At 33.3% G+C, this 17,789-nt stretch overlaps 1 protein-coding gene and 1 long non-coding RNA gene across 5 annotated transcripts; both read left to right on the top strand.

The window, feature by feature from the left end:
- Nucleotides 1–1,366: 1,366 nt before the first annotated feature.
- On the top strand, nucleotides 1,367–9,534 carry LOC107923099 (uncharacterized). Its single transcript, XR_001691521.2, has 5 exons — nucleotides 1,367–1,613; nucleotides 3,261–3,290; nucleotides 7,960–8,019; nucleotides 8,841–8,988; nucleotides 9,102–9,534. It is a non-coding gene; the product is annotated as an uncharacterized lncRNA (long non-coding RNA).
- A 3,069-nt stretch (nucleotides 9,535–12,603) lies between these two features.
- On the top strand, nucleotides 12,604–17,402 carry LOC107922845 (uncharacterized). Of its 4 annotated transcripts, none has more exons than XM_016853033.2 (9): nucleotides 12,604–12,743; nucleotides 13,225–13,287; nucleotides 13,634–13,935; nucleotides 14,183–14,453; nucleotides 14,887–15,015; nucleotides 15,104–15,153; nucleotides 15,857–15,954; nucleotides 16,030–16,317; nucleotides 16,604–17,402. In XM_016853033.2, the coding sequence occupies exons 2-9, from the start codon at nucleotides 13,262–13,264 to the stop codon at nucleotides 17,090–17,092; spliced, it is 1,653 nt and encodes a 550-aa protein (XP_016708522.1). In that variant the 5' UTR covers nucleotides 12,604–12,743; nucleotides 13,225–13,261; the 3' UTR covers nucleotides 17,093–17,402. The 4 variants fall into 4 exon arrangements, with proteins under 4 accessions (XP_016708522.1, XP_016708525.1, XP_016708521.1 ...); XM_016853036.2 differs by having other exon boundaries at nucleotides 12,605–12,743; nucleotides 13,803–13,935; XM_016853032.2 differs by lacking the exon at nucleotides 12,604–12,743 and adding an exon at nucleotides 12,752–12,910.
- The last annotated feature ends 387 nt before the right edge of the window (nucleotides 17,403–17,789 follow it).

Below are 17,789 nucleotides of genomic sequence, written 5' to 3'. Positions count from 1 at the left end.
ATTATAAATTTAAGGGTTATGTTTATTGTTTATTTTTTAATGGATGGGGCTTACACTTTATAGTTTATATATATGTTATGAATCAGGGTTTAAAATTTATAGTTTATATATGTTCTATGATTTAGGGTTTAAGGGATATGGGTTAGGGGTTTATGGATTATGGTTTAAGGGTTGGGGTTAAGGGTTAAGGGAAGGGGTTATATAGTTAATGTTTTATGATTCAATATGTTTAAGGGATATGGGTTAAGAGTTACGAGTTAAGGGTTTATGATTTATAGGTTTTGGATTTAGGGGTTTATAATTTTTATATGTTCTATGATTTAAGGTTTAAGGGATATAGGTTAGAGGTTTATGTATTATGGTTTAAAGGTTGGTGTTTAAGGGTTAAGGGTTTAATTAAGGGTTAAGGGTTGGGGTTAAGGGTTAAGGGTTTAGGGGTTTATAGTTAATGTTTTATGATTCAATATGTCTAGGGGATATATGTTAAGGGTTTAGGCATTATGGTTAATTTGTGTTTTATGGTTTAAGGGTTGGGGCCTAGGGTTTAGGTGTGTTAGGGGTTATGAGTTACGAGTTAGGGGTTTATGATTTATAGGTTTTGGATTTAAAGTTTAGTGAATAAGGCCTCGTAGTTTAGGGCTTAGGGTTTAGGGTTTAGGTTTTAGAATTTTATGAATTATTGTCTAGGGTTTGTGGGTATACGGTTTATTTTTTAGGGTATGTGATCTAGGGTCGTAGGTCTACTGTATATGGTTTTTAGGATATAAGGGTTATAATGGTTTATAGGATTTAGATAATGAAATTTTAAGTATTAAATTTTAATAGAATTATTTAAATTTTAAATTTGCAGAATAATAGAATTATTTAAATTTTAAGATACCAAAATTAAATTAATTTTTAATAACACATAAAATGCCTTCCATCATAATTCAAATTTAAAATTGAACAATATTTCAATTTTAAAAAATTGAACAATTAAAAATAATGGCATATTAATGTATCAAATGTAAATTTTATAAAATTATTAAATAATTGAAAAAATTTAAGAATAATGGCGTTTTCACAAGAAACGCCGCAACAATGTACTAGAAATTACAGAAAACGGCGCCGTTTGGTTGGTTGTTAGTGGCGTTTCTATCCAAAACGCCGTAGATGGTATGAAATAGCGGCGTTTTTACTAAAAACGCCGCAAAAGGTTATCAAAAATTAAACAAAAACAACGTCGTTTCTGCATGAAGGATTTTAAATTTTTAGTGGCGTTTTTCTCAGAATCACCGCAAAAGATTATCTTTAGCGGGGTTTTGGCTAAAATCGCCGCAATAGTCTATTAAAAATTCCGCTGGACGTCACAGTTTCATTTCAGGGACTTAAAATTTATTAACTAAGACGATGTCGTTTTGCTTAGCCTAGTTTTCCCCCTTCCTTTCCCGCACCCAGCCCTTAATTCAGACTTCAAAATCCCTAACCCCTTCCCTCCTCCCTTTTTTTTCCCCCAAATCAAAAACCCACCCCCAGGCTCCAGTTCCACGACGCGTTGTTGTTGTTCTCTACTTCTCTTCACTTAGATTCTTCTGCAACTTCCGACCCAAACCCTTCAAATAAACAAGTTCAAGGTAAGCCAACTTTAGTTTTCATTTGAATTGAAATTTTCGAGCTATACTATGGCTTGCAAATCAACCAGATAATTCTTGTGTACTTAAAAACATCTTATTTTATGTTTTATGTTGTCCAAAGTTTTGTTCTTGTTTTCTTTTTAAATGTTATGTACTGTTCAAAGGTATTATTTTTATGTTATGAACTGTTGAAGAATTTTATCTTTTTGTTATTATGAAGCCCCAAAGTTTTAAGTTTTAGTTTAAACTTTAAACCCAGTTTTACTTATGTTTGATGCTGTATTATTTTTATGTTCTTAAGGAATTTTGTTTTATGTTACTGTTATTGTAATGTCTAAAAGAATTTTGGTTTTTTATTTTAATCCATGTTTTCACTATGTTTGATGTTGTATTGTTTTGATGTTTTAAGGTCTTTAGGTTGGGAACTTGATAGTCATGGATGGTTCTGGGAAATTTAGTGCCTTCCTTTGGAACCTGTTCTGATATAGTAGGACTAAATGTTGATAACCTGTTCCGATTCTGGGAAATTCAGTGCCTTCCTTGAGTGTGAACGAGGGAGATTTGCATGAGGATTTTGACTTCAGCGATGAAGTTCTTAAGTACATAAGTCAGATGCTTATGTTGATCCTCATCATATTGCTTGCATGCTTTTTTATACGGATTGTTATTTTCTTTCATTTTTGCCTCCTTTTTTCATACGGATTGTTTCAGTTTTCTTTCTTGTTCTTAATCCAACTTATTGCTTAAACAAACAAAACCCAGGTTTTCTTTTCTCTTTTTTCTTGTGGTATGGTAACGATTTTTTTTTCTTTTATGATTCGCCTTTTGAATTTTTGAGCAGTTTGATTGATATCTTGATTTCTTGATAAGGATGTTGGCTAGATGGGTTTCTTAGTTCGTTCTATGTTTGTTTGCCTCCCGTGAAAACCGAGGGAATCTTATCTTTTCTTATGAAGTGATGAAAAACCCCAAGTCAACTAAATCTTCATTAACCTTATTAGAAAACTACAAAAATCTAAAATTTAAGGACTAGTTCTTACACTATATTTTACTTTCAGGCAGTATATACTTGTATATCTTCAAGGAGCAGTAGGCAAAAACTGGTGCTTTTCAATTAGTGAATTTACCATCTATTAAAGAAAGAAATTGTAGATACTGTTCCTTTTGCCATGCTTTTATTAGTACAGACTACAGAGCTTTTATTAGTACAGAGCTTAAAAACTTTCTTCTTTTTTTCTTTCATCACGCTTAGCTCAGCATGTTTGTCATTAGAATTTGGTATAAGATTTATTTACCTTTCAAACTTTACAAAAAAAAATTATTGGATGAGAATGATTGTTATTGATTGTTTGGCTGTAGTTACAAAAAATTATTATTGGATGAGAATGCATGCTGCCACGGGTTATGTGTTTGTTAGTTACTCGAGAGTTGAGACATTAACCTTCATTTCAATTGATTGAATCGTACAATTCAATTATTGAGTGTTACTTTATCAATTCATATTAAGTTGATTGTTGTGATAATTAAAATTGATACATTGATTTGAATCTAAATGTAGTTAAATAATCCTCTGTTTACTTCTGTTGTATTTTTTCCTGTTTTTTTGGTACTAATTAAGTTAGTTGTGTTTTGTTATTTTTTTTGTAGAAGTTTGCTTCGAATTTGAGGAAATTTGAGGTATTTATTCCTATGTTTCCTACATAGTTTTCTTACAAAAACACATCCAAATGTTTAAATTTCTGATTTTGATATATTTTAGCTTAATAGTTTACTTATTTTTTTTGAGTATTAAAAGGGAGTTTTAATTAAGCTTTTTTGGTTTTGAACCTATGGGTATCTGTTTACTTATAATTTGTGCATGTAACTTTGCAACTACCTGATTACATTATTGCGATGTTTAAATTATGATTTGATATGTCTCCACGAACTGTTTACCCAAACAAAAACAATCTACAGAGTTTACTAAATTTCGGATTATGCTAATTCTTAAAGCACTTTATGTTTTTGAGTATTTGAATAAATTATGGGCGATTAGTTTATTCGGTTTAATGTGAAAAATTTATCGATTTTGGCAAAGAAATGAGTTATCAAATTTACTCCTAAATTAATAAACTTTCGATGTTAGATGCGATTAACTGATTGAATGTTAGTGTTTAATAATCATTTTCATACAATAATTTGATCGATTAATTCATTGAATGTCAATGAATTAGCAATTGTGTTTACATAAATTACATAACTTATTAATAAATTTAATTTAACTTATTAATAAATATATTTTTAAAATTTAATTTAACTTATTAATAAATATATTTTTAAAATTTATAACTTACATTACTTAAATAACTTAAATGTTTAATATGCAAGGCTGTAACGGTGATGTTATGGTGAGGTTATGTATTATAATCTATTATTAAAATTTATTTTAACTTATTAATTATATATATTTATTTAATTTATCTTATATTTTTAAAAATTGATACATTACATAACTTGCATAACCTACCTACATAAAATTGATACATTACATAACTTGCATAGCTTTCATACATAAACTTACATAACTTATATAATATTAAGATAACTTATATAATTGAGTTGGATAACTTATATAATATTAAGATAAGATTTCTAATTACATAACTTATATAATATTAATTTCTAATAACATAACTTAGATAATATTAATTTCTCATTACATAACTTATATTATATTAAGATAAAATTTCTAATTACACATCAATTTCTAAGTTTAGATAACTTATATATTATTAAGATAAAATTTCATAATACATAAGTTAAATAACTTACATATATAATACAGAACTTATTACATAACTTAAATAACTTACATAATACATTACTTTCATAACTTACATAATACATTACATAACTTACCTAACTCATTTATACTTATAAGTGAAGAACTGAACGTTGTAATTTCTGGTGAAAATCAGACTTCAATAATAATTAAGAAATGGACCGGTCTTCGATGAATTTGTCAAGGGTAAGCAACGGTTATCGAAATGGAGTACAGACGTTTCTAAATTTTGCATTTCAATACGCAAGCCAAGAGAACATGATTCTTTACCCCTGTAAGAATTGTGTCAACATAAACTGGCATTATCGTGAGGTTGTATACAAGCATCTAATTGTTGATGGGTTTGTTCGGGGTTATAAACAATGGTTATTTCATGGAGAATGCCCGCCTAGTACTTCCTCTTCAAGGATGGATGTATCTTATCCTGATACTGCTTACCATCAGTCTGATAGAGGGGATGACATGAAAGGTATGTTGCGGGATGCATTTAATATGCACAATCATGGTGTCCAGTCGTTCCCGGCGGACTTTGTGGCATCTGATGATTGTAATGTTGGTGGAAATGTTTTTACCGAACCGGGAAGTAGTGTACGTCATGAAGAGCCGAATGGAGAAGCGGCAAAGTCCTACGCACTACTTAATGACATGAACGAAGAACTGTATGAAGGATCAAAATTTTCAAAAATGTCCTTCTGTGTTCGTCTTTTTCAATTAAAATGTTTGGGAGGGTAGACCGAAAACTTGTTGACAATGCTGTTAGAGTTTTTGAGAGAAATGTTTCCATTTGCAAAAATCCCCCAGTCATGCAAAGATATGAAGAAAATGATAAAAGATTTAGGCATTGGGTACAACAAAATTCATAGTTGCCCAAATGAATGCATGTTGTATTGGGGCGATCGGAGAAACCAACAGTGTTGTCATGTATGCGGCCACTCCCGTTGGATAAGTAGAAACACAGAAGATGGGAACAATGATGAAAATGATGCACAGTCTAGAAAAAAGCTAGTTAAGATTTTGCGGTATTTTCCGCTGATACCAAGGCTTCAAAGGCTTTTCATGTCGTCGAAGACAGCGGAGTCAATGACGTGGCACCATGATAGACGAATCGATGATGGATTACTAAGGCATCCGACAGATTCTTTAGCTTGGAAATCATTTGACAATAAATTTCCAAGCTTTGCAAACGATCCTAGGAGTGTGAGGCTTGGGCTAGCATCTAATGGATTTAATCCTTTCAAGATCATGAGCACTGCGTACAGTAGTTGGCCAGTAGTGCTTGTTCCTTACAATCTGCCTCCGTGGATTTGCATGAAGCAATCTTCCCTTATCTTATCTATGATTATCCCTAGGGAGAAAGGGCCTAGGAATGATATCGACATTTATTTACAGCCACTTATTGAAGAGTTAAAACAATTATGGGCTGGTGTCGAGACATACAATGTGCTAAGAAATGAGAACTTTAATTTACGTGCAGCTTTGATGTGGACCATTAATGACTTTCCCGCTTATGCCAATTTATCCGGTTGGAGTACCAAGGGTCGTTATGCGTGTCCTTATTGTGCTGCACAAACATGTTCGCAATGGTTGTACAATGGGAAGAAGTTCTCTTACATGGGGCATCGTCGGTGGTTACCGGAAAATCATAAATTTAGATTTCAAAGTTATGTATTTGACGGCACTGAAGAGTTCAGAGAGGCTCCTTCGCAGACCAGTGGCTCTGAAATCTTGTTCATGTTGGAAGATATGAATTTCATTTATGGGAAGATGAACCAACCGCCAAACACGCAAAGAAATAGAAGATCAAATGATGAAGCTGATGATGACTCTGATGAAGAGGACGATCCTAATGAGGTGGACTTGTGGAAAAAAAGAAGTATTTTTTTTGAGTTGCCTTATTGGGAGTATCACCTTTTACGGCACAATCTTGATGTTATGTACATTGAGAAAAATGTCTGCGAGAACATTGTGGGTACAATTTTGAATTTCGACGAAAAATCAAAAGACAATCTTCAGAGTCGACTTGATTTAGTCCAAATGGGAATTCGGCTTGATCTTCATCCCAATCCACTTCCGAATGGGAAATATCAGTTGCCGCCTTCTATTTTCTCAATGTCCAAGACGGAGAAAGAACTGTTTTGCATGGTGTTGAAGGATATAAAGGTTCCAGATGTGTATGCATCAAATATATCTCGATGTGTTAATGTTGAAGATCGAAGACTATATTCGCTAAAATCACATGACTATCACATCTTGATGCAAGATTTACTACCAGTTGCTCTACGATGTTGTATGTCCAAGAAGGTGACGTCTTGTATAATTGAACTATCCAATATAATGAAAGCCATTTGTGGCAAAGTTTTGGATGTTCAAGAACTTTAGAAGGTACAGGATTGAGCCGCTTTGACTTTATACAACATGGAGAAAATCTTCCCACCTTCCTTCTTCACCATTATGGTTCACTTGATAATCCATCTCCCACATGAAGCAATTCTTGGCGGACCCGTTTTCTATTGATGGATGTATCCCAAGAAATGGCTGAGGCGGCATAAGCAGAAAAAAATCTTGGAATTAGGTGATTTAAGGGCAAAATTGTAAATTTGGTAAAATTAAGCTTAAATAAAAAGAAATCTAAAGATTTCAAGGTAATTTTTCTTCAATTCTCAGCCAAAAACAGCCATTAGAGAGCTTCTTAAGCTGGTTTTTATATTTTTACTTCATATCAAGAGCTCGTAGATCAATGAGAAAAAGGAAAATTAGCCGAGTAGTCTCTGAACTATTATCAATTTTACAATCCAACCCAGGTAAGTTCATATGGTTAAACTTTCATGATTATTTGTCAATTTAGGAATTGTATAATATATTTATTCATGTTTTGTTGTTGAAATTAAGATTATTGTAGAAGTATGAAAATTGAATTGAATGTTTAAAACGAGTAGAACGCAGGATTGAGTACGATCATTCCGTGGCAAATAATGAATTGACGGATAAGACCATGGTTGAACCATGGTAATATTTAAATGTAAGACCATAAATGAGCTATGGAATTTTAATGAAAAGACCATAACTGGGTTATGACACCTTTAATGTAAGACCATGGTTGGACCATGGCAATATAGATACATGTGTAAGACCATAGTTGGGCTATGACATTCTGATGATAAGACCATAATTGGGTTATGGCACTACAAATGTAAGACCACGGCAGGGCCATGACAATGCATATGTAAGACCATAGTTGGACTATGGCACAAAAAGAACGATGTACTCATATCCGTAAGTCATTCTTCGATTCAATAAAAAATGGTAAAAGGCTTATGTGATTGAATTGAAAGATTTATAAATTATTATTGATATTGATCTGAAGGAAGTGTGTTTATTGATTATGTTGTATTTGACAGGGAAAAATGTATGATTTATTTATAATTTAATTTATCATATTATATTAAGTTCAATAAGATCAATGTTTAACCTATTGAACTTACTAAGTTTTATTAAGCTTACTCGTGTTGTTTAATGTTCTTGTAGATTAACGTGTAGTCAGAAGATTGGATCAACACATCAAGCTACACTATCCAGTTTATTCCGGTAGTTTTTGTAATGTAAATTTTGGTTTATATGGCATGTATAGGGTTGGTTTGGCAATGAAATAATTTGAATTGTCGTTGTGAATGTTAAATGTTTGTATACATATAATTAGTAGTAGAATTTGATAAATCAATGAAATGAGTTAAATAGGTAGGTATAAGTAAATGAAATATTTGTGATGTTAGGTCATGTTGAGAACATGTTTTAGCTTGTATTGATTGCTTGGTTGGGATATATTGGTGTATGTGAATGTTGAGTACAAGTTAATGTCAAAATAGGTGAGAAAAGTGGCCTTAAAATGGCTTATTTTTGTTCACACGGGCAGAGACACGGGTATGTGTCCCCTGCTTCTAAGAAAATTTTTGAAATTTTGGGAAAAATTCCCTAAGTATCCGGTTTAGTCCCGATTCACTTCTAAGGTGAATATTGGGCCTCGAAGGTTCATCTAAGGGATAATATGTGTGTTATATAATTGATTTTTAATATGTGTAACAAAAGTTGGGAAATGTCCGTATTTAATTAGTAAAGTTTGGTAATGCTCCGTAACCCTGTTCCGGTAACGGATAAAGGTTAGGGGTGTTCTAGCTCTTACTTTTCCCAGAATATCCTGCAGAGGTAACAGAACGGTCATAATCTTTCTTTGACTTCTTTGAGGCCGACTGATATGACTTTCTAGCAAATATTTTACTTGAAGTTTTGATTTCCAGCTCGGCTTGTCTCTTTTCTTTATTCAGCTCTTCAGCTATATGAGCTCGATTGACCAATATGACAAATTCTTTTAATTCCAGAATCCTAACTAACAGCTTTATGTCTTCATTCAGGCCTTCTTCAAATCGCTTACACATTGTGACTTTGGTCGGGATGCATTCTCTGACACTGACTGATATATTTATTTCTGAATTGAGTTTGGAAAAATTCTCATGTAATCTGTTCTTTTTGCAAAACGGAAATCAGTGTATTCCACCATTGGTAAGCTGAATCTTTTAACAAGGATACAACATATTTTAGACATTCGACCGATGTACAAGATAATTCATCCAGAACCCTGATAGTATTTTCTAACTATAATTCGACCCTTTCAGGATCATCTTCAGCTGTTGCTCTGAATTTTTCGACCTCATATTTACAGATTTTATCTACATGAGGCTTACTAGTTCTAACAAGTTCTATACCTTGTGGCATATCGAGAACCGGTTGAGAAACAAGAGGGGGAGGTTGTTGTACAGCTAGATTTGTACTTACAAATTCTATAAACCATTTGTTCATCATTTGGAAGAAGGCTTCTTTTGCCTTTCCTCATTGGCCCTTAGATACAGGCCTTCTACTACTAGATGTTGCTCTTTGTACTGAAGCTTGAGCATTGCTCTCAACTTTTTCAGATTCAGCTCGGTTGGATGACATTACTATATGAAAAACATATTTAAAATGGTAGGGAGATATCATGCTATCACAGAGTATAAAATGGCATGTATAGCTAGACTCGTATTTGCTATGTTAGTTTGAGAATTAGTTAAATCGTAGCTTTGATACCAATAAATGTAACACCCCTAACCCATATCTGTCGCCAGAATAGGGTTACGAAGCATTACTGGAGTTTACAGAACAAATACAGTTAATTTATATCATTTACTATTCATATCTGACATTAATCATATTGTCCTTTAAATGGGCCCTCAATGCCCAAAATACACATTTAAAACAAGTCGGGATTAAACCGAGAACTCAGAAAATTTTTCGTAAAATCTCAAAAATTTTCCAAGGTACAAGGGACACACGCCTGTGTAGCCAGGCCGTGTTTTTTACACGGTCGAGAGATACACCCGTGTCTCAGACCGTGTGGACATTCGAAATAGGGACACACGGTCGTGTCCCAGCCTGTGTTCAAATTAGGGTGGTTACTAACTTGGGTCACATGGCTAAGTCACACACCCGTGTGCCAACATTCTCTAATTAACCTATACATGCCATTATAACCAAAAATTAGTTTTCTATATGTACTGAAATAGGCTGAGGGATAGTGTGATGATGCTCCGACCAACCTCCAACCTTTACAAACTTCCGAATACTATAAAACAGGGAAAAGAAACAGAGTAAGCGTATAATGCTTAGTAAGTTCGTATAATAAGAAATTTAACTTACCATTTAATCAAAATTAAGGTAAGCATATAAAACATACTAAAACAAGATGGCCAAAAGCAGTAGCACATATCCTCATCAACCATGTCAGACACATATTTCATATAAATGTCAAGGAACATGTACAAGCTCAACAATATCAAGTTTCCATGTTCATAACTTTCCAATTCTTATATTCATATATCAATTCTATATACTTCATGTATATATGGGTAATGATTCACTTTTAATTCATTTATTTTCTCATATAAGAATTTTGTCCGTTGAATCATTTAAAATATCGATGGATACCCGGGTAGTACACTTGAAGTGTACAAATCTGTAATCCGTCAATTCATATTCGGAAATGCTCATGTGAGCACATAAACAGGAAGCTCTCTCTCGAGCCATATAACGAGAAGCTCATATGAGCCATGTATCGGGAAGCTTATCCGGTTTGTATAACGGGAAGCTCTTCCGAGCTGTATAACGGGAAGCTCATGCGAGCCAATAATGGGTAGCTCCTAAGAACTATTAACGGGAAGCTCCAAATAGCTTATTATCAGGAAGTTCAAGCGAGCCATATTGGGAAGCTCCGAGGAGCCATTAATTAGGAAGTTCATAAAGAGCCTTTAATCGGGAAGCTCATGAAGAGCCATATAACAGGACGCTCATAAGAGCTGTGGTGTACCTACAACACATGCAAGATTACAACCGATCGGGATGCTCCGAAGAGCTATTAACAGGAAGCTCGCAAGAACCATATAACGGGAAGCTCGAGAGGGCCAAATTTCAATATGCTCATGAGAGCTAATAACAGAACGCTTTTTTGAGCTATGTTGTGTCCGCAACATATGCAGGACCACAACTAATTCGGGAACCCTGTATCCATCGAATCTCATTTATCTAAGCAAGACTTATTATTTATCAGGTATTATCGGATATGTGATCAATTTCATACATACAACATTTATACAATTCATGTATACAACATCCCGTTCAAACATATAAATATACACAATTTAATTACACGAACTTACCTCAACAATGTTCGTGTTCGTAGATTATTGTTCTGATACTTTTTGTTTTTCTCAATCTAATTCCGAACTAAGTCTATCCGGATGTATACGAGTAAATTTAACTCAATTTAATAAAATTCACATTCAATTCCGTCTAATTCACATCTTAGGCAAAATTGCCATTTTACCCCCATACTTTTGATTAATTATGATTTAATCTCTAGGCTAAAAAAAATGAAATTAATGCAATTTAATCCTTATTCCAAGGCTAACCGACTTTTACATATAAAAATTACAACCATATATTTCACAAAAATTAGAATTTTTCCATGAATTTTACATCTTTTCAATTTAGTCCCTAAATCACAATTTTATGAAAATTTCCTTTACAAAAGTTGTTTATATATCAACAACCTTTCTATTTCTACCATAAAATTTCATAATTCATGCATATTCATCCATGGCAAAACTTTAATACTTTGATAAATTTGCAAACTAATCCCCAAAATAGTTAGATTAGGCTATTACGATCTCGAAAATATGAAAATTACTAAAAACGGAACAAGATTACTTACCTAATTAAGCTAAGTAAGCTTGCTTGAGCTCTTTTCTCTTAGCTAGAGTTTCCATGTTTTTCTATTTAGGAAAGATGATGAAAATGATGATATTTTCTTATTTTATTAATTTATCATCTTTTCATCTTTTACTTTCCAATTTCATCCTTTTCTTTAATTAAATTTCAATGGATGAATCATCATACTTATCTACTAACTCCACTTAATGGTCTAATTTCTATATAAGGACCTCAAATTTTGAATTCCATAGCTATTTGATACTTATAGCTACTAGAACTCAACTTTTGCATTTTAAGCAATTTGGTCCTTTATTAAATTAGACATGTAATCGATAAAAATTTCTTAATGAAATTTTCATACGTTATTCTTATCATAATGCAAACCATGCAATAATATTAAAATAATTTTCTTTCTGACTCGAATTTATTATCCCGAAACCACTGTTCCGATTTCATTGAAAACGAGCTATTACATATTAAATTTCCTCGCTAAAAAACCCAAAAAAAAATGTGGACCATAAAATTTTTTTAAATTTTGATATAATGTGACCTATGTTAGTAAAATTATCAGGAAAGCACCTATAAGGTGAATTGCATTTCGACCCCTTTATTGAAAAAACAGATAAATTAATTTTTATATATTTTGAAGCGTACAAAGTAAATTCTCCATTAAATTATTATGTCACCTGATCATTTAATAGATAAAATTTAACGAATAAATTTATTTATACATTTTAAAATATATAAAAATTAATTTATCTATTTTTTTTAATGGTCAAAATATAATCTAACCCGAAATAAAAAACCATGCTTTATAGGCGGCGAAGATAGATATGGGCTCAACTAAATAAAAGTTTTCCTTGAAATAAAGAACCATGCTTTATAGGCGGCGAAGATAGATATGGGCTCAACTAAGAACAAGTTTTCCTTGAGATTCGTTCCCTCCACGGCCTTGTATCACTACAGCGAGATGAAACGACATCGTCTAGCTTCTTCTCTTTCGCATTCGCCATTCGGTATTTTGGTTTGCTTTTGCTCTTCTATTCCTTGTCGTTAAGAAATTTTATCAATTCAAACGAGTTGAAAATAATCGAATCTACGATAGTCATTAATATAATCAAATTTCTAAATTCCTATTGCTGCAAAAATTTCGTTGATAATTGATATTTCAGTAAGGATTTAGGTAAGTGTTTCTAGAATGGAATTCTAAAACATATATTTGTTATCGTTAATAATCTGATGGTTATTGATTTCCTCTTCAATTTCTCTTCTACATTTTGCTTTTTAATCATTTAATTTGAACACGTTGTCCAACCAATATTTCAACGAGAACGATCTATGTTTTGAAAATCAGTGAAATTAATTTGGAAGCAGATTTTTCTATCATTGGAGTCCTCTGCCCCAAGCTTAGATTAAATAAGCTTGATTGCTCTTCTCCAGTCTTTTTTTAAAGGAGCTAACGTGTTATTTCCCCCCCCCCTCTAATTGGTTTTTTAGAGCTTGATTCTAATGAGGACAGCTGAAAGGTGCAGAAATGGAGAATCAAGGACAGGGTCGGTGGTAAGTATTTAAGCCTATTTTATCTGAACTCAGGATATGCTCAATTTTTCCTATGTTTAGAGGACCATATTCGATACGGATATCTAACTATGTGATGGACACTTAAACAAGTATTTTTAAGAAAAATGAAAGCCCGAGCGACATAGATTTCAGCTTCCAGAGTATAGGTATTATTTCTTTTTGGGAATGTGCTGTATGTATCTGTATAATACTTAGGTTTCAAGAAGTTTCCTGGTTTTAAAGAGGTTAATTTGCTAATGTGTTTAGCTTGATCTGGTATCTGTTTAAATTAAAAACATATTATAGCTTTTTTCTTATTTTTCTTCATCTATTGTTTTTTGTGCAGTTCTTTTGATATCTTTTGCAACAAAATTCCAGATTCTATAACGTATTTCATATCTTGGTGTTATGGTTCTGTTTTTTCATCGTTACATTGGCGTTATAGATCTTTGTTAATAACATTAAGACCTGATCTTACTTGTCTTGAACGACAAAAACAACAACCCTATTTTCAGGCTGAAAATGATGGTCTTGGAAATGACGGGGTTATTCCTCAATTATTCACCTCTTTACCAGCTTTAAATGAAGCTGCTTCTTATCTTGCACAAACAACTAACTACTTGGCTGGTTATTTTTCTGGTTATTCTGGTAAGGTCTCTCTTTTCATCTTGATTTCTTCCATTTTTTTAATTCAATATTTATCTACAGAAGTTCCATTTTTATTTCTCTTTTTATTATTTTCTTTCCTGGAAGCCTCTAAGAGTTGCTTATATCATTTCTGTGCTGAACTAGCTTATTGTGTTCTTCATTTCATTTTGGTCTATTTCCTTGTGCTCATTGTGTTAACCCATGAATTATGGACGACTTCATTGCAATTCTTTTGGCAATATTGCAGAGAAACTTGCTTTTAGAGATTCAAGGGATTCCATTGTACGTGTGCAAGAAATATCAACATCTTCTTCAGGGCGAACTAAGGATTCTGTAATTAATGATCATCCATTTTCAAGTGGAAGTAGCTCAACATTGTCTGCATCCTCTTGTCATGTAACTACTGCCTCAGCCAACAATCCTGTAGTAAGGACCTCCACTGGAGATCCATCTGAAATTAATGGTGCAATTGCACAATCAAATCATACGAGGCGAAATGGGATTTCCATTTTTCAAGGGTATTTATTCCTATATGCTTAATCATGGATTTCTTTTATAACGAAATTTGTGAAAATAGATAGTGATTTTAAGATATTATCCTATACTTATGATTTTAAAAAATAGTAGTCATTACACGGGATGCTAAAAGGTCAAAATGTTTACAATTTTTAAGTGGTGAAGTTCCTCAGTTTGTCAGTTTTAATGATCCATCCGTGCACTACAATTTTCTGCGCAAAGGTGGGGAAAGGAGGGGTTGGATTAATTCATTCATGACTGGTTGCTTATCATTTGAGCATACTTATTTGTAATTTAAATTTCTTGCAATATATTGAATAATCTTCCTCCCCTTTCTTTCTTCTTATTTAGTGCCAGAAGTAATTTCAGTTTGGGTATTATAAGGAGTAATGAATTGTTCCAGTCTTTATATAGACACATATAAAAAATGCTCAGGCTTATTGAAAGAGCAAGGAGTACTGTTCGTGGGTCTGCAAATGATATTGGATGGCTGAAACGGGCTCCGGAGATGCCATCAGTTGAAGATGGAACTGGGAGGTTTACAGAAATTCTTGAAAATATTAGGTAAAATGGCTGCTTAGCATATTTTTATGTGAGTACTATTTCCTAGCATGGTTTTGCAATTCTTGATTAGTTGTCTCTCCTTTTTCAGGCATGGTCTCCATAAACTGCCAAGCTCGATGGTTTATTTATTGGTTCCAGGTACCTTTGTAAATTTTCCTCCTTAAAACAACCGTATTCGCATTCTAGGCATTTTGAGAGAAAGAAAAAAGTGGTGAAATTGTAGGGGGATTGAATCTGATATGCTCAAGTAGATATTAGAATATAGGCACTATTTCTTACAGCACTCATTTTTTGGAAAATACCAAATTTTAACTAAAGGTTTGTATAAACAGGTTAAAACACCAAAATATTGTTTCTTGAACATTTTAGGGAACAAGAAACCTTGTCAGAAACAGCGGTACAAAATCCTTAGTGAAGCTTGACTTCCAGGCCTAGGATATGCATGTTCTATTTTCATTTCAGCTCTGAACACGTCATGTCTTTCAGAGGTGAAATCAAGAATGTAGGTTCATTGATCATTGCTTGCCTTTATATAGTTATAGAAAGCGATTAAAATTCTACCTTAGATTTGAACTGACTAAACATCAGTTACGCAAACTTCTAGCTAAAGTATACTAAAATGGAACAAACGCTGAAGTTGACTCTTGAGTTGAAATTCAAAATTTAACCTTGAACATTATCTTTTGAATGGTGATGTTTGATGCATTAGTTGTCATGACAAAGATCATAGATGTTCTGCGGGATCTTGGTATTATGTTGTTTTAATTTCTTTTTAGAAGTTCTAATTCAGTATTTCTATGTTGCTTAATTGCTTACTTCCAGCAATTGTCATATTTGTCAGGTCTTTTCAGCAACCATGGGCCTCTTTATTTTGTCAGTACAAAAACAAGTTTCTCAAAGATGGGTCTGACTTGTCATATTGCCAAGATTCATAGTGAGGTATATTTAATTACTCTTCTGTTACACAGTTCGGTTTTTTTTTAGTCTACGCTGAACATTACAGTCACTAATCAGGCTTCAGTTGAGAAAAATGCCAAAGAGATAAAAGATTACATCGAGGAAATTTATTGGGGTTCCGGAAAACGTGTTTTGCTTCTTGGACATAGCAAAGGGGGAGTAGATGTAGCGGCTGCTCTATCTATGTATTGGTCTGACTTGAAAGATAAGGTTGCTGGGTTGGCATTAGCACAGAGTCCGTACGGTGGAAGTCCTATAGCTTCAGATATCTTGAGAGAAGGCCAGCTTGGTGATTATGTTAATCTACGGAAGCTTATGGAGATTCTAATTTGTAAAGTGCTTAAGGTATGCAAGTAGTCTTTTATACAGTTTCTTTGCTCTCGAGTGTCCATAAATAATTGACAGCAGGATCATATGCAATTACTTTGCTGTGACTTCTGAGTTACCATGAGAGGAACTCAGCACATTCATTGGATGGTTTGGTGATCGTTACCTCTTTTTCAATGGAAGGATTTTTGTCTGAAATGAGTCTACTTTCTGGTGGAAGTCTAGTTGCATGATCTTTTAAATTTGTAGCCCATTGCAAATTATTTTTCTGACAATCTTCATATGAAACATTCCAACTGTAAAGGGGGACATGCAAGCTATGGAAGACTTGACTTACAAGAGGAGGAAAGAATTTTTGCAGAAACACCATTTGCCAAAGGAGCTTCCAGTTGTCTCTTTCCATACTGAAGCTAGCATCAGTCCTGCCGTACTGGCAACATTATCTCGCGTTGCTCATGCGGAGCTACCTATGATGGCTCCCCTCTCTGATGGCCAGCCTGCAAGACTACCTGTGGTCATGCCCCTCGGTGCTGCCATGGCTGCATGTGCCCAATTGCTGCTGGTCAGGTATAAGGAACAGAGTGATGGGCTTGTGGCACGCTGTGATGCAGAAGTCCCAGGATCTATTGTGGTGCGCCCAAAACGGAAATTAGATCATGCCTGGATGGTTTATTCATCCTTGAGGGATGACCCTTCTGAAGCAAATGCAGCCCAAGTGTGTGAAGCTCTTTTGACATTGCTTGTGGAAGTTGGGCAGAAAAAAAGACATGAACTCTCCATGAAAGATGAATGACATCAAGCAGCTCGCCTTGTTGCGACACTTGGTTGTAATAGGTTGAATGGTTGGTACAGGTTTTTTAAAACTGTCTGGCCATACTACTTCAGTATTGAAGTCTAATATTTGATATTGTATATAGCTGAAAGTTAGGCAGATTCAAATGCATGACAATGATCAAAGAATAGGATGCATGTAACGTAAGACCAAAGAAAATAGAAAAAGAGCAGCAACAAGTTAAGACATTCTGATTTCATTGTAATGGCTCAATAATTGTTTGTAAGATTTATATTTCGTGTTATTATATATCTTACTTTTTTTCTTATCATATCATGATTTGTATCAATTTTAAATTTTTACCCTTACATAAATTCGTATTATTTTCTTGTTGTGTATTTTATATTACATTTGATATTCCTGTACATATGTTATAATATCAAATTTAGGGTTAATTCATGCATTATAGGTTCTCTCTCTCTCTCTCTAATTGTCTTAATCATGCATTATATTTATAGGTTCCTGTACTTTGTAGAAATTATAATTTTAGTCTTTATACTTTAATTTGATCAATTTTAATCCATATGCTTTTCCAATTAGTCAATTTTAGTGTCTATACTTTTCAAAATTTAAAATTCTAGTCATGGCCCAAACAAAAGCAGTTAAATCCATTTAGTTAAGTTCAAGTGCTAATCATGTGCTATGCATATGATTGTAG

This window comes from Gossypium hirsutum, chromosome D11 (assembly GCF_007990345.1).
Source record: "Gossypium hirsutum isolate 1008001.06 chromosome D11, Gossypium_hirsutum_v2.1, whole genome shotgun sequence".
In the NCBI taxonomy this organism is placed as follows: domain Eukaryota; kingdom Viridiplantae; phylum Streptophyta; class Magnoliopsida; order Malvales; family Malvaceae; genus Gossypium; species Gossypium hirsutum.
This window is presented reverse-complemented; position numbering and strand designations above follow the sequence as displayed.

Coding starts and splice junctions, on each gene's coding strand:
- LOC107922845 (XM_016853033.2), top strand. CDS start 13,262: ATGGAGAATCAAGGACAGGGTCGGTG. Junction 15,154..15,856: donor GGTTTATTTATTGGTTCCAG/GTACCTTTGTAA, acceptor CATATTTGTCAG/GTCTTTTCAGCAACCATGGG. Junction 16,318..16,603: donor TAATTTGTAAAGTGCTTAAG/GTATGCAAGTAG, acceptor CCAACTGTAAAG/GGGGACATGCAAGCTATGGA.